The 16,572-nt window shown below is 37.8% G+C and overlaps 2 protein-coding genes across 2 annotated transcripts; one reads left to right on the forward strand and one right to left on the reverse strand.

Annotated features, from left to right (window-relative positions):
• Nucleotides 1-732: 732 nt before the first annotated feature.
• Nucleotides 733-6,476, forward strand: synprb (synaptoporin b). Its single transcript, XM_006783093.3, has 5 exons — nucleotides 733-806; nucleotides 1,357-1,481; nucleotides 4,616-4,814; nucleotides 5,310-5,501; nucleotides 5,594-6,476. Exons 1-5 carry the CDS (start codon nucleotides 783-785, stop codon nucleotides 5,963-5,965), a joined length of 912 nt encoding a protein of 303 aa, XP_006783156.1. The 5' UTR covers nucleotides 733-782; the 3' UTR covers nucleotides 5,966-6,476.
• A 6,529-nt stretch (nucleotides 6,477-13,005) lies between these two features.
• Nucleotides 13,006-14,637, reverse strand: opn1mw4 (opsin 1 (cone pigments), medium-wave-sensitive, 4). Its single transcript, NM_001289977.1, is given in 5 exon segments — nucleotides 13,006-13,194; nucleotides 13,282-13,521; nucleotides 13,643-13,808; nucleotides 13,973-14,141; nucleotides 14,233-14,637. Coding segments are annotated over 5 exon segments (1,059 nt in total). The 5' UTR covers nucleotides 14,618-14,637; the 3' UTR covers nucleotides 13,006-13,095.
• Between the last annotated feature and the right edge of the window lie 1,935 nt (nucleotides 14,638-16,572).

A 16,572-nucleotide genomic window follows, 5' to 3' on the forward strand; every position in this document is an offset into this window, starting at 1 on the left:
CTGGAGCTACATTAAAATGAGAGTAACCAGAGTAACCAACTGCATATCTGTGTCAATTCGATTCCCTCATTACGCTAGAAATAAACAGTACAGCATGTAAACTAATATTTTTAGGATGATTTCGGCTTAAGGGTGCCATCAACTTTGAAGTTTTTCAGTAATGCACTGGATATCTAAATAAGCTGCGATGATCCCAAATGGAAGGAGAAAATTAAACCTCCAGTCTTTCATTTGCTTTTTCATTTTCAGCTCAAAGCCCAGAAATCAAAGGTAGACAACACGAGACTAATTTGTTTCATTTTGTTTTATGTTTACGAACACAATTTCCCTCAAATTTATGTGTCTCATGTAGAAGGTTTTATGTTTAACCTTAATTTCAGCATTCAAATTCACCTGATTAAGTTCAGAGAAATAATTGTCATGATGAAAACACTGCCCCAGATATTTGCATCTGTTTCATGTTCCTAATGCAGCTTTATTTTGAAAAGATGTTTTTGCCATGACACGCCAATCCTAAAAAACAGGAATCATTCTTATAATCAGTGCAACACAAGTGAAGTAAACAAAATATTTACCTGATATTTTTTTACACAGCTTATTGCGGCGCTTGAATAAATATAGCATCTGACTATGTCTCCGACTCCTCCTTGGGGAAGGCACCTCCTGTCAGCCCTCCCCTCTGCTGGAGGAGTCGTTCTGGTTTTCCTATCTACATCAGTGACATTTCAACCTGGTGACTAAAGCTGTCTGCACTGTGCGGAGTTGGGCTCTGTGATTTTTAAATGTGTATGGTTATATTTGCTCCGGTAAGTTTCTTTGCTTGGTGGTGGTTTATTTTTTGTATTTATCTCTTGAAAAATGATGACGTCTGCTTCTCTTCACATTTAAAATGTAATTGTATCAATAACAGCCGTTTAATTAGGGATCGTTTTTAGTTTGTGTTTGATGTTAAAAGTAATAAATGGACTCAAAGTTGCCGATGCAGAGTAAAGCTCTTGTTCTTTGTGTCAGTAAAGTGGAAGAAATAGGAAGCTGTCTGCCTCACAGTCAGTTGGGTCTCACAGTAAGTTAGACCTCTGAGTTTGGTATTAGCATTGACAAATTGAATCTCACTGTACTGCTGTGGCCTCCTTCCAGGGCACAGTCAGGAGCTCTGTTTGTTGTCTTCCAACCTTTAAATTATTCAGGTTTTGTTTTCAAACCAATTATAAATCTTAATAATCTGTCATATAATTTATTGATGTGTATACATTATGCAGGAAGCTGCACTCAAACGCTGATTGGAGTCAACTACTTTTGGAGAGTCTGAATAAATGATCAACTAATGATTACTGGTTTACCATTTTTCTTTGAAAGATTTTTGCCATCTGTGCTTTTGCAACATGTGGAGGATACTATGGTCACCTCCAGGTTAAAGTGGACTGTGCAGACAGGAGGCAGAATAACCGCAGCATCAACATTGATTTCGGGTATCCTTTCAGGTAAACGAATTGCTTATGTTTACTTTTTGATCCCATTTGGTTGTTTACTTATAAGTAAGACCCCTTTAATCTTTTACAGCTAACTTTAAATAAATCTCTTTGCATTTTATTATTTTAAGAGCTGAAATGTGAATAGTCTCCTAAAAAGCATGTCCACAGTAATCATCTTAAATAGGCCCAGAAAGTATTTTAAAATTGTACAGGCCTGCTCCTTTTACATGACAGCTCTAAAACAGAGGAGCTGCTTTTTCTTTGTCCAAATTAAGATGAGAGAGCTGGACAGCTGAGCAGGAGTCTGACCCATTTATTGTCCCAGAGTCTAAAATGCTTCCCCGCATCATTAGATTCATCCGTACCTGGACTCCTATGAGAAAAATCTTAGCTTCAGGTGCTTTTTGTTTTTAACTTCTGTTCCAGTGTTTCTATTTTACCACTCGCTCTCATGTTACAACATGTACGTGTAGGTGGATTTGAATGCTTAGCGACCCACTGATATTATGATGAGCCACAAATTAGTGTCTTTGTCATAATGTGTGTGGTAGCGGATCCCAAATGTGAACCCAACAATCACTGTGAGGAGTAAAATCTAAAGCATGCCTTTAATAAATAAATGAGGGAGCAGTTCAAATAAAAACTGAGATCAAAAAGATAACAAAATCCAAGGACTCCAGGAAAATAGACACTAACCTAACTAGGAACATCAGCAGGAGGAATAACAAATGCACAGAGCAAGGGTAACAGGAAAAGTGAAGCTGCTTCTGCACACAAGGCTACTCAAGGGAAGTGAACGCAGCTGGGGAACAACACAGATGCTCACAGTCTGCTGCAAACAATCTGGAAAATACGATGAGGAGAAGTAAAACTGAATACAACTATAAAAATAAAGCAGGAAGTGAAGCATGATAACTAAACAGGGGAAACACAGACACGGCTGAACTAACGCAGTGAAAATGACATGAGAAGATAGACAGGAGCTAAGGAAATTGAAATCATGAAGCAAATAACAAGGCAGCCTAAGAATCAACAGAAAATATTAAAATGAACAATACTAGAAAGTCCACAACTCAAAAACACTGCATCTATGACCTGGGGCCATGTCAGCCTTTCTTTGTGAACCATTATATAAACATTACTCGGCTGTCTTCCAGGATGACAAAAAAAATTCTTATTGCTTTGTTGAATCTGGCAGGTCCTTTTTTATTCACAGCAATTACATATTTTCAGATCTGTGGTGGGAATATAGAATGTAATTACCCACTGATTAAATGAAATTGCTGTGGGATACAGAGAATCGAGCCAAAAGTGGATGTTGAAGAGTTTAATTTTATAACAGTAAAGTGCAAAAAGCAATGCATGAACATTGGGGGTTTTTTTTATTTTTTTTAAAAAAGCCTGGTTTAGGTGAGTGGCTTCCACATGGAGGTCACACTTTTCACATGTGAGCCATGAGTGGTGTGCCTGTTGTTAATCATAATTACTAGTCTTGTGTGTGTGTGTGTGTGTGTGTGTGTGTGTGCAGGTATTAGTCAACCTTCGCAGTGTAATTGTGGAAAATAAATGTTGACAGTTGTGCTAAAGTTGCCCTCATGGCAAATAGGTTGTGTTGGCTTTGTCTGTAGAGTTTGGATGCTCTTCCTGTGCCTGCATGGACTCTCTCCAAAGAGTTTGCTGCTACATTGACCGTAGGTGTGAATATGAGTGTGAATGATTTTCTGTCTCCATGAGTTCAGCCTGTGATAGACCTTTCCAGGCCTGTATCCTGCCTCTTGCCCATGCACAGCTGGCTTACTGTCCTGAACCGGAAAAGGGGTTGAGACAATATGAAAAATATTAAAAATTTACAACTGCTTTGCTATTTCATTCAAATGAATAAAATGTTCATTTGGCAAATATGTCTACACTGCTTTTCTATGCATATATTTTAACTCACTTAGCATGTGAACAGTGTAAAAGTGGGAGTTGTGTTGAAAAAATTGCTTCTGTTTTTCATGCACTTATTTGTGATGGGTTTTTTTTTTTTTTAATCATTAATTTATAACAAACTGATCAAAAGCCAAACCCTGGTGAAAAACAACCAGCCACATGAACCGACCCACTCAAACCTCTCATGCCCTGTACAACTGCATTAGAATAGATGCTGAGAGAAGTCAAACATACATTGTTAAGAATAGTGGGCAGCGGTGGATCAGGAGGTGGAGCAGGTCATTTGCTTGAGAAGGTCAGCAGTTCCTCTAGTCTGCATGTTGAAGTATCCTTTGGCAAGATAGTGAATGCGGATGGATCTGTGTGAATATTAAGTTAAAAGCACTTGGTAAGGTAAAACTGGTGCTTGTGTAGGTGAATGAAGCTTGTAGTAAGAAAGTGCTATATGAGTACCAGTCCATTTACCATGTACTCCTTATGATTTAGTATTTTATAATGAAGACCTAATTAATATTGGGTCTACTTAGTAGAATTTTTTTTTCTTCAGTGCTTTTTAGGACATATTGTACTTTTTGAGCATGCGCAACACCTTGCATCACACTTTTCTCACTGAGGAGAAGACTACAGAAAACAGCATGAACTATGAAGCACAGCGTCTGCTGTTTTTCAAGTTTTATCAACCATTATAAACCATTATAAAATGCTAACTGAAAAAAGTGACTAATCCTCACTGAGTGGAGGATTAATAAAGATTTAAACCTGATCCTGTCAGAGTAACAGTTGCTCAGTTTGCTGTTATCAGACTGGTCAGTGCTTCATATTTCAGAAGCAGTTTCACTGTCCTTTCGTCATATTGGAGAGAGATCTTGCAGACGTCCTTGGCTTTTTTTTTCTTTTTGCAGCTACTTTATAAATATTGTATTGTATTGCTTCTTATACGAGCAACACCAAATTCACAAGAGTCTCGTGAGAAACAAACAAAGACAACAGGTAAGAAAGAGAAAACTGAGCTTTATTTTTTATTAAAGCACCACTAGATTTCTAAGCTGTCCTTCACAAACTTTCCTTTTTGTTTTTTCCCAAACACTGGTGAACAAGTTTCAGACAGACTTTGAAAACTGATTGTATATAAAGAGTTATTTAACCAATCAGTTTTGAAACAACAAATTTCCCCCACTTCTCCACGTAAACCTGCTCTTTCTGTTTTGTAGATTACAGCAAGTGCATTTTAAAGCTCCTTTGTGCAAAGAGAACAGAGATGAGATTATTTTCCTGGAAGGTGATTTCTCCTCAGCAGCCCAATACTTCATGACTGTGGGTGTCTTTGCTTTCCTGTACTCGCTGTTGGCAACGATTGTCTATGTCTTCTACCAGAACAAGTACTTGAAGAACAACAGAGGTCCACTTGTGGTCAGTGAGTTTTCATGTTCAGATTTTTCAGTGTTCCAGCTTCATATTACCGTCTGATAGAGCCTTGTTTATGTATTATATAAAATGCAATTCAGACGTGACCAATATAGCTAAAAGAATAGTTGCAGTATTTTGTGACTCCACTCTGGAGCCTTCCTGCACTTCCATATACATGAAGTGTTTAAAGTGGGGAGCAGCATCAAGACCTGCTTATTAAGTCAGACAGGGCATAAAAGTGGAGCTAGGGTGGAGACTGGTTGTCAAGTAGCTTGCAGATTTGCACTAACTTGAAATAGCATGCTCTGTATGAGATACTCAACTGTGTAGTGGAGTCATTGGCTGATATGAGGCGGCATTAATATAAGCATATCTGCTGGTATTAGGCCTGAGGCTGACATTCATGATCTAACTTTACTTCTTTTTTTTTTAAGTCGTTGCTCAATTTGGTTTTTGACTTTTTCTCCTTTCTCCTGTGTCTCCTCCTGTCCTGAGCAGGACTTTGTTGTTACGATCATCTTCTCCTTCATGTGGTTGGTCAGCAGTTGTTGTTGGGCCAAAACTCTTTCTGATATAAAGACAGCCACCAACCCAACACAGGTGCTTCTTCTCATCACTTCCTGCAGAGCTCAGGAAAACAAATGCGCAGCTACAGAGGAGCCTCTCTGGTCACGTCTTAACACATCTGTGGTATGTCTATAATTAAAGAGTGACGCACATTCTGAAGCACTGCTATAGAAAGTGATTTTATATAAGTGTGTTGTTTTTTTCTTTTCCTCCAGGTCTTTGGCTTTGTTAATGTTATCCTTTGGTCTGGGAATATTTGGTTTGTCTTCAAAGAGACGGGCTGGTACAAGACTGGACAGAGATATCCGACCAGGAGTGCGTCTGGGAAACGCTCAGGTTCAATGCGACAGCGGCTCTACAGCGAGAGCAGCTTCGACCAGCCAGAGGAGAACTTTGCTCCCTCTGGACAAAACAGTTTCAATCTGTCAAAGGGAGACTTTGATCACCAGTTGCAGAGGCAAGCTAGCATCAACCAGTCACAGGTAAGCTTCAGCTTACCACAAACATATCTTGGTAAACCGGTAATTTATGACAGAGAAGATAAAGTGGCTTCTCAAGGTCCGATGATATTTGTCAATGAGATGTGACTTAGAGTTTAATCATGCACATGCACGTAGAGAACTGAATGAAAATTTGCCACTGCTGTTTTGAGTTTGTGAAAATGACATACATATGAAACTTATACGCTCATGATTGCTCAAGAATACTGTTTCTGAGATCTCTGGGTCATTTTGCATGTTTTACTGTGTATTTTCTATTTTCCTAAGACTAAGTTTCATCCAAATCTCATTTAAACTCTGCATTTCCAGAAAACAGTTACACTGAGATAGGATCTGGTTGCTTTAGCGTTATCATTCTGGGGCTTTGAGTTGTTCATAAAGAAATGATTTTACTTCACAAACTGTATAAGTGCTTGATCTTACCTTTAAATGAAAAAACACATCACACTACAGTGCTCTCTAATATGTAATATGGAAATATGTTGCATCAGTGGACAAATACATGTAACTAGTGTCTGAGCATTCTCCCATGAATATTTAACGTTTGACTGTTCTGCATAATTGATTCTGTTTGTTATTAGCACTGCAGTGTCTCCATTTGAACATTTATAATGAGTATTAATAGATATGTGCTTCTGTAAATGCATGCATAGTCACCTTTTGACGTAGTTATATCAAAGCTGAATGTTTCCTTTATATATCCCTTCCAATAAATCAGTATAATTTTCATGTTAAAATCATACTGTTAACATGAAACAGGCTTAAGTATATTTTACCTGCTTGTGCTTGTATGTGCTCATGGGATTTTCAGCCTATTTCATGTTTTTAATATCAGTGTTGCACTGCATATTCTTCAGTTATATGGTTGATTTTTTTAGGTAGTCACAGTTTAATCACGGTGTATTCTGTGGTTACTTTGTTCAGTAAAAGATGTCAATCTCTATGTTTTCATTAAAAAAGAAACAAAACAAAGGACATTGAAAGTGAGGAAATACTAAAAAAAACCAAATGGAGATATTTCCAAAGGAAATAATTAGTGAACGCTGTTATGAGAACACCAAAGCAAAGCGTTGCTCACACTGTGTATCAGGATTATCTCAAGTGCAAAGCCCAAAGGGATAATCCCTCAGGGTATCTGTTTCATCCTATTTGAGACAATTAACAAAATGCTAACTAATACTTAAAACCGCTTAACCTGTTTGACTACACAGGTTTGGTCCTTGTAAACAAGTCGCTGCAAAGACAGAGTGATATACATGCACGATGGCACAAGCATGATCAGCCAGTGCATTTCAGTTGAAATAAAATCAAGTTGAACACGACTGTACAAACTGTGCAAACAACTGTGCTCCTGTGGTTGTAGCGGGAAACCCAAACAGTTTTCATAAGACACCACAGGAATTATTTTATCTTGTGAACTTTACACATAACGTTACAGCCTGTTATTGTGTTAAATTTATATACTACTACTACTTCTACCACTACAATTATTATTATAATCATTATCATCATAATCACTATCATATGAACAGTATTTACAAATATCCTTAAATTAAAGGATTTACTCAAATTGCACTGTGACAGCACAGCAGTTACAGTGCTGAAAATAGAAAGTGTTTGTCCCCTCCCTGATGTCTTAGTTTTTTTAAATCTATTTGACACACTTACATGTTTCAGGTCATCAAAATGATGGTGTTAAATCTCTCCTTGTTAAATCATAATTTAACTGTGATTAACTTCCTTTTTAAAAGGCGGCGAGAGTCATTATCCACAAATGAAAAAAAGACATCAGGAAAACTACCACAAGAGTGATCCTTCCTCGGAGTCATTTTCCTACCAAAATAATTCCAACAGCGCCTCCGTGACTTATCCAGGAAGTCCTAAAAGAATTGCTCAAAAAAACAAAATTAACCTTTTGAAAGTACCCAGTCAAAACCCAGACTTAAATTCAATTGAATTACTTTAGCAGCATGGTGGCATGGTGGTTTGTACTCTCTCACAGCAAGGAAGTCCTGAGTTCAGCTCCACTATCTGGCTGGGGTCTTTCTGTGTGGAGTTTAAATGTTCACTTGGCTTCCACCCACAGTCCAAAGACATGCAGTTAGTGGAGTTAAGGGTGATTCTAAGTTGCTTGTAGGTGTAAGTGTCAATGGTTGTCAGTCTCTCTATGTTGGCCCTGCAACAGATTGGTGACCTCATGAATAAGAAGAGGAGTGTGGATGGATACTTTAGCATGGCCTTAAACAGGGCATTCATGCTTGTGCTTCCTGCAGTTTAAACCTCCTGCAGTATGACTGAAATAAAACAATTCTGCAGTGAAAAGTGGGCCAAAGCTCCTCCACAGGGATGTTATACTGCAGACTCATTGCTATATTTTATCTTATTTTATATTATCTCAAGCACTTGATTGCAGTTCTTGCTGTCAAGGATGGCGCAGCCATTTGTTGGATTTAATCAGTTATATTTAGGTTTACTTTTTCACACAGGGTTAGGTAGATTTGGACATTTCAGTTAAATCTTAATTTAAAAATTGCATTTTCTTTTCACTCAAATTATATTTTTCTAATATTACAATTTGTTTGATGATCCGAAACATTCAAGTGTGAGAAATATACAATTTTTTGGATTTTTTTTAATTTTGTTTGTTTTTGATTAGTTACAGCTGTATTACTGCTTATTAATGCCAATTTCTAATCAGCCAATCACATGGCAGCAACTCAGTGTATTTAGGTATGTAGACATGGTCAAGACGACCTCCTAAAGTTCAAACCGAGCATCAGAATGGAGAATAAAGGTGATTTAAGTGACTTTGAACATGGCACAGTTGTTGGCGTATGAGTATTTTAAAAATTTATGATCTACTGGGATTTTCCTACAAGGTCACTTGTACTGTTTATAGAGAATGATCCAAAAAAGAGAAACTATCCAGTGACCATCAGTTCTGGGTGAAAAGAAGGAGAATGGCTGGACTGCTTCAAGCTGATAGGAAAACAGTAACTCAGATAACAAACAAGGTATGCAGAAGAGCATCTGTCAAAACGCACCACATCACACCTTAAAGCAGAAGAAGACCACATTGGGTTCCACTCCTGTCAACTAACAGCAGAAAACTGAGGCTACAACTCTCACAGGCTCACCAAAATAACAAAAATTGGACAACAGAAAATTGAAAAACATAGTTGGATCTGATCAGTCTAAATTTCTACTGTGACATTTGGATGGTAGGGTCAGAATTTGATGTAAACAAGATGAAAGCATGGCCTCCTGCCTTGTACCAATGTTTAAGCTGATATATGCTTTAATTATACATGTAAATTGAAAAATACAATACACACGTCTGTAAATCTGCTGGATTAGTGCAAGAATTGAATCCAACAGATGTACTAGAGTTTTGTTATGCATGTATAATATGATCAAGTGACTCATGTTGTTTATATCTATTGTTTATCTTACTCTGAAGGATTTAACTTTGGGATGTATGTTATGGGCTGGCAAAGACACAGGCTTTTCTGTTCATTTCAATTTTGTGTATGGTTCATCTCAGTTGTTGCTGTGCATATTTCTTCAATCATAGCATGATAGTGGGTGACATATGCCAAAGTGGGTGCATACCATTATTAGTTTGTGTAGAAAGAGATACGACCCACTAATTTCAGTAAAAGAAACAAAAATAAGTAGTAAATACTAAAAAATACTGAAAGCAATGAAATTTGGGAAACCAGCATAGTGAATCACTAATGAATACTGATTTAAAGAAGCGTGACTCACACTGTGAATGGAATCATCTCATCTGCAAATCCTGATGGAATAATCTTTTCGAAGTCAGTGTCATCTGTTTAAGGTGGCCATAATACTAATACCTAAAATGTTTCACCACTCAGACCATAAACTGTTGGTTGGTTGAGCTGATTTGTGCATGTCCACCAATTTATAATGCTATAATCCACCTTTATTGTCATTTCCATGTCACCTAAGTAAATTATTATTGTTATAAGTAAGCCACTACAGGTGGAATAAATATTCTTCACTGAATGATAACTTTGCTTGTGAACCTCAGTGTGTCAGTGGATCTCCACCACTCATTCATTCATTCATTCATTCCTTCACGGGAACACCACAATGTTACACATGGAATTCAGTTATCATGGCAGGTGCCCAACAGTTGCCTGTTTTTGAACGTGTTTCATGTTGTTTGACAAGTTGTTCTTGCTTTAGCCCATGAGAAGGCATACTCATAAGTAGTTTGATGTGGTATCTGAGCAGCAAATAATATGACAACACTGTTTGGGCTCATCTGAGCATTGAGGCTGCATACTCAGTGAGGCAAATGCTTCAAAATCTGTTTGATTGATTTAACTTGTGTTCTGTAGAAAAATAAAATGAGACTGAAATGCCTAATATTTAGGCTGTTTCAACACACACCAGGATGATATGTCATCAAAACAAATTGGTTTTAAGAAATCTTTCAGTTTTTTTCACACACAAACATTAACCTGCCAAAAAAAAAGAAAAAAAGAAAAATGCAAGCAAATTTTCCACTGCATAAATTTGCAGAAAAATGGCAAAGCAGAAAAAACTCAGAAAAAAAATAATTAACTTTTCTTGTCAGGGATCAAATCATATAGATTTCATATGTTAAAAACAAATTGTGGTAAACTTACACTTGCTGACTGGGAATCCTGCTTAAAATTAGGCCGGTTGTTAACAGACTGTTGCTAACAGAACTATTATGTAGCTCCAGCCGTCCTCAAAGTGAACATTAGCTTTGAGTTACAGTCAGAGCATCCCCAAGTTTGTTATTAAGGCCTCTGTGTGCAGTCCGCTATCTGATTAAAGCAATTAGAACAAAGAGGGGTGATGCTCTCTCTGCCGGCCCCCTGACAAAGAGACTGAGCACATGCAGGTGTCCAGAGGAGGCTCTTTGAAGAAAATTGCAGTGAATGTACCCACAGCATGCCAATTAGGGTCAGGTCATCAGCAGGAAATAAAAGGCTACACCATGAGATAGATGGGCCATCTTGTATGGAGGAAAGGCTACATTTAAATGTAATTAATCCCCTTTGTAAGATGTCACACTGGCATGTAGCACTTAATGTTGGTTATGTCTGTTTTCCCTGGTGTACATGAACCAGCTGTGACTTTTATTTCCAAATGAAGCACAATGAGGAAGATGTTGCACACAGTGGTGATACAGAGACATAAGATATTTTTCACTTTTTGTGAACACCTGCAGGGGGCATTATCCACCTGTTTTATCATCTGTAGGCTTTCCAAGCGAGGGTCCTACTATGTTTATTTAAAAAAATAACATCAACTCTTTTCTTTTTTTTATCATTCCACTTGAGAAACAATTATGTGCTAGCTTTCTAAATGTCAGGTCTTTGCTTTTCATTTTGTACCTTTTTTCAGTCTCAGAAAATGTAGCATGTATAACAGCAGACACGTAAGGTTGTATGTTAGGAGTTAGGCCTCAAGGGGGTGGTGTAACATCACACCAAATATAAGTTGTTTTTTCTACTGATGCATTCCCATAAATAGGATTAATAATGTCCTCTTCTTCTCCGTGCAAATTGCAGGAAAATAAGTCATTTCTTCACTTGTTCTCCAAAAAGAAACAAACCACAAAGGGTGTATGTTTTTTGTTCTTGTTGGTGTCAAATGTTTTATTACACATATTTCTCAAAAATGTCTACACTCATTTATCTCCACATTACAGAAAAAAAGCTAATTATTTGTAAAAACATGTTTGGGTGATTTCTCATATATCAGCTTCACATCTTCAGACGTAGGAAATGTGCTATCAGAATTGTGTATTTATACATAGACTCATGACTTACTGTTAATCATATTGTCTGTGAGTGATCCAGGCCGAAAGATATTTTAATGTTATGTTCAGCAGAGGTATTCATCATACCCTTGGTGAAAAATGTATTGACGCCCATTGTAGACCTGTTGTTATAATCCCCTCACTGTGATTGTTTTCCATCATAAGAGAGTGAAACAGGGAAACCTACAGTTTCTGATGCAGGTCATTTATTTCACTGGCCTACTTTCACATCTCAGCAGTTCTTCATTATTTTAAACATTCACACTTCACAAAACCTTCGCTATATAAAAATTGCAACAAGTGTGACACTTCTGTCTAAGGAGCACTTCCTTTTCTTTTCATTGCTGCTTCAGAGGATTCATGGTGGATTACTATAATTTATAAGTATGCAACAACAGCCATTCCTGTCCAAAAGGGAATCATTAACTGTCAGTCTTGACTAACTTGAAGATGACATGTTGACAATATAATCAGCAAGTGACTATGTTTTGTTTTGTTTTTAATTGAGAAAACAGTAATAACAGCCTGGAGAAATTTAGTGGGTGTTTAATGATACACATATGGTAAATGGCCTGTATTTGTATAGCGCTTTACTAGTCCCTAAGGACCCCAAAGCGCTTTACACATCCAGTCATCCACCCATTCGCGCACACATTCACACACTGGTGATGGCAAGCTACATTGTAGCCACAGCCACCCTGGGGCGCACTGACAGAGGCGAGGCTGCCGGACACTGGCGCCACCGGGCACTCTGACCACCACCAGTAGGCAACGGGGGAAGTGTCTTGCCCAAGGACACAACGACCGAGACTGTCCAAGCCGGGGCTCGAACCAGCAACCTTCCAATTACAAGGCGAACTCGTGTATGTGTGTGTGTGTGTGCATTGCCGCCCTTTGGATTTAAACAGGATAAAAATATAATCTGTGTGTAAAGCTTTAGAGTTAAACAACAAACAGGTACGTTTCTTTTCATGCATGCATTTATTTTCTACTCAAGTCTATATTTTATTTTTTTATACATAAAAATAACACCACTGGTAGACCAGTTAAGTATACACACACGCATGTGATTGCACATTCATCAGGTAAAAGTGTCACATTTCAGCAGTTTTACAGTTTGTCTTTTGACATTTTGAGGATCTGAGTTCCTACACATCGACTCACTCACTCAAATGCTCTCACATGCACACAGACGCACAACTGCTGTACAAGATCACCTCAACAGAAAATGCATTTTTTGTTAGTTCAGAGATAAGATAAGATAGAATTCCTTAGTGTTTTTGTCCAAAGTCTGCTTCTTAAATCCATTTGGCAAAAGATTTCTCTAATGGGAATTTTGAAAATTTGCGAGCGATCATCAGTGTCCTTATATCTGAAGATGCCATCATGATTAAGACACAGAGGACACCTCTGTCTTGCTTGCTGAAACTGATGTCTCATCCTCTACCATGCCGCCCATTCCAATGGTGGATAGCATGCAGTTACGGAACTGAAAGACACAGCCAATTCAGAAACTCAGAAAACAGCAAAAGACTGAAAAACAGAGAAGAAAACTGTAAGAATACATAACACCAACCTGTTTGTTCATTAGCACGTAGATAACAGGGTTGTACAAGGCTGAGCTTTTTGCAAAGAAAGCAGGGATGGCTGCAGTGAGGGCACTGAAAGAAGCTCCCTTGTTCATGAAAATCCAACCGGCGAAGCTAGCATACGGTGTCCAAGCTACCAGGAAGCCCAAGACCATCAAGACACACATACGGGTCACTTCCTTCTCAGCTTTCTGGGTAGAAGCTGAGTCCTGCTGCTGTGCTGCTGCCTGTTAAGTTTTATGGTCAGTTAGATTAATATAACACCAATAAATTCGACAGTAGCAATGGCTAGCTTGGTTAGATTAACTGGTCTATTATAAATAATTTAAGAACTTTAGCTTCACTTACAGCTTTGACTGTCATCACAAGACTTCCATAAGTGAAGAAAATGATGAAGACAGGAAAGAAGAAGTGAACAACAAACATGTAAATGACATATGACTCATTGTTGAAACCTGGAGCCAGTGTGTAGTAGTCAGGACCACAGGAACACTGCATTCCCTCAGGAAGGTACCTGTGTGAGATTGTGAGAAAGAAAGTCATGTCCACATTCAGTAAAAATAGCTCTTTACATTTAACATCTAGTTTTGTGAGTGAAAATATCTCATTTTCAAGTTAGTGGCTTAAAAGTACAAAAGGCTATTTAACTAAATAAAATATTCAGAAATATCTGAGTACCTTGACCATCCAAAGAGTGGAGGTGCAGCACAAGCCACTGCCATGATCCATGTGAAGAGTACTCCAGCACCAGCATGAGCTCCAGTGAACTTGAAGCTTCCCATGGGTTTGCAGACCACAATGTATCTCTCAACAGCCAGGACAACAAGTGACCAGAGAGCAACTTCACCTGTAGACAGAAAAGGTGAGTTATTCATTGATATTGTATATCTGCCAATGAAATAGAAAGGATCCTGAAAAGGATCTGACTTCTTGCTTACCTCCTAGTGTGGCCATGAATCCCTCAACTGCACAGGAGGTGGCTCCAAGAATGAAGTAGCCATTAACAGCTGATGTGATGGTGATGGTGAATCCAAAGCAGCACATGATGAGTCCAGCCACAGCCAGGTTGACCAGGATATAGTTGAGAGGTTGCCGGAGCTTCTTGTTCTGAGCAGTTACGAACAATGTCAGGCCGTTGATGGGAGTCCCAGTGCAGATCAGGAAGAACATGTAGAAAGCCAGGAGCTTGAAAAAGATCGGGTCTGCCAGGTAATACTGAGTGTACTCATAAGGACTTCTAACAATCCCAGTCCTGTTGGACATGGGAATGTAGAAGTTCTTGCCTTCAGTGCCATTGGGCTCAATTCCTCCTTCCCAAGCCATCTTCTGTTGTCTATTTTGCTTGGGTTTCAGCTGATGGAATATCCCAGTAGTGTTAGAAAGGTGTAAACCAACCACACACAGGTAGTTTATGGCTGCCTTGGTGTTTTATACCTGCTCAAGGTTATCCTTAAATTAGCAAAATTAGATTACAAGAGGATTGTGAGGAAGTGAACAGATCAAGTCTGACTGATAATTGACTTTAACAAGCAAAGAGGGACAATGACCTTAGGGTCAAACATCTTGGCCTCTCGACATATAAATTTCCTCATTTTGCAGAAAATTATGCTTTACATTACACACACCCTTCTTATAGGAAATGATATTTTTCTTTGCTTTTGGTTGTCATTGCTTAAATTCACAGTGTAGTACAAACATTGTTTCAAATCGTTTTAGAAATTCAGTTTAAGGTAAAATAAATAAATAAATAAGTTTTATGGTTGGAGTATTTAAAAATGAAACCTCAGAAAGGAAGTAACCATAACCTTAACACAATCCTAAAACTATTGTATTAATTTATGTGATTTGGAGCATTTGAAAGAATTTCTCCCAAGTCTTTGCAATTAGGAGATAGAAAACTGAAGTGTTTTTAAACTTTTGATCATTTGTTTAAACAGTTTATCAAAGGAACTTTATCAAATGAACTAAAATGAACTGAAGTGATTAAGGAATTTGTGACTATTAAATATATGAATACCTATGACAATTATTCATGGTAAAGCAAGACTGTTGATATAGCGATGTATATCTTATTTGTTTCAATACATGCTGTGTGTTCAGTACCCCATCAGCGTGGTGGGGTCAAACACAAAGATTGGGAAAAAACTGAGTGTATTCAAAACAACACAACTGAAGACCTAATTGCTATAGTTTTGTTATTTCAGTATACTGAAAAAAAGGCCATGTTGGATTTACTTGATTCAATAGTGGACATTTGTTGCACACAAATGTTTTGCTTTGGCAGAAACTTAAACAACTGAGTTAAATCAACACAACTTTTTCATATTCAATAAACCTGTGCATTTTGTGTTTCTAAAACGCGATTGAAACATGTTCAGATGAAGTAAGTTGAGCTCTTGGAATATTTTAATCCTTCACAATTTTGTCATTTTATTTCAACACTATTCAATAACTTTTACCCCAATACTACTTGGTCACTTAAATACTACATGTTGTCTTCATATTACATAATGTTCAACAAAGTCTAGATCCTGGTTACCATAAAAATTGAATGGATTTACAATGACTACCATCCTCTGGGTTGCAGGAGAGCTGGGAAATAACCCTGAAGTGATAGGTTACGAGGCAGGGTACACCCTGGACAGCTCACCAGTCTATCACATAGAAACAAATAACCATTTACACTTACATTCACGGATAATTTAGAATCATCAATTAACTTGGCTCTAATAGCTGCATGACTTTTAACTGTGGGAGGAAACCAGAATACCCAGAGAGAAACCAGTGCAAACTAGCCAGAATGTGGATTTGAACCCAGGACCTTCTTACTGTGAAGCAACAGCACTAACCACCATGCCAACAATCTAGGAAACACAGGAAAGCTATGATTTCCTGTGTTTGATGCAGAATTTTTTTGTTTTTATCCTTGACAGGTTAATCCACAATAAATAGCAATAGCATGCATGTGGTGTGTGTGTAGTTGTCTGCCTCTTATAACTCCACTGATTTTCCTGCAGTTTGAAATCTTGTGCGATCTTGTGAATTTCATGAGTTCAGCAACTAACCACTCTTACTAGATTGTATCCTGTCATCTCAACAAGAACAAATTAAGTTTTTGAATTCCATGCAAATCCTACATGATTTAATTACGTTCATAGAAACATGAAATTATTGTGTTCAAATTACAAGGTAGACTTTTTTAATGTAACAACCACCCAATTTACTTTTTTTGGTATACCAAAAAAGAGTGCGAGACTGAAACCCATGCAGTGTCGCGG

The sequence above is a fragment of the Neolamprologus brichardi genome, chromosome 5 (assembly GCF_056152115.1).
Source record: "Neolamprologus brichardi isolate AB-2024 chromosome 5, ASM5615211v1, whole genome shotgun sequence".
Taxonomy (NCBI): domain Eukaryota; kingdom Metazoa; phylum Chordata; class Actinopteri; order Cichliformes; family Cichlidae; genus Neolamprologus; species Neolamprologus brichardi.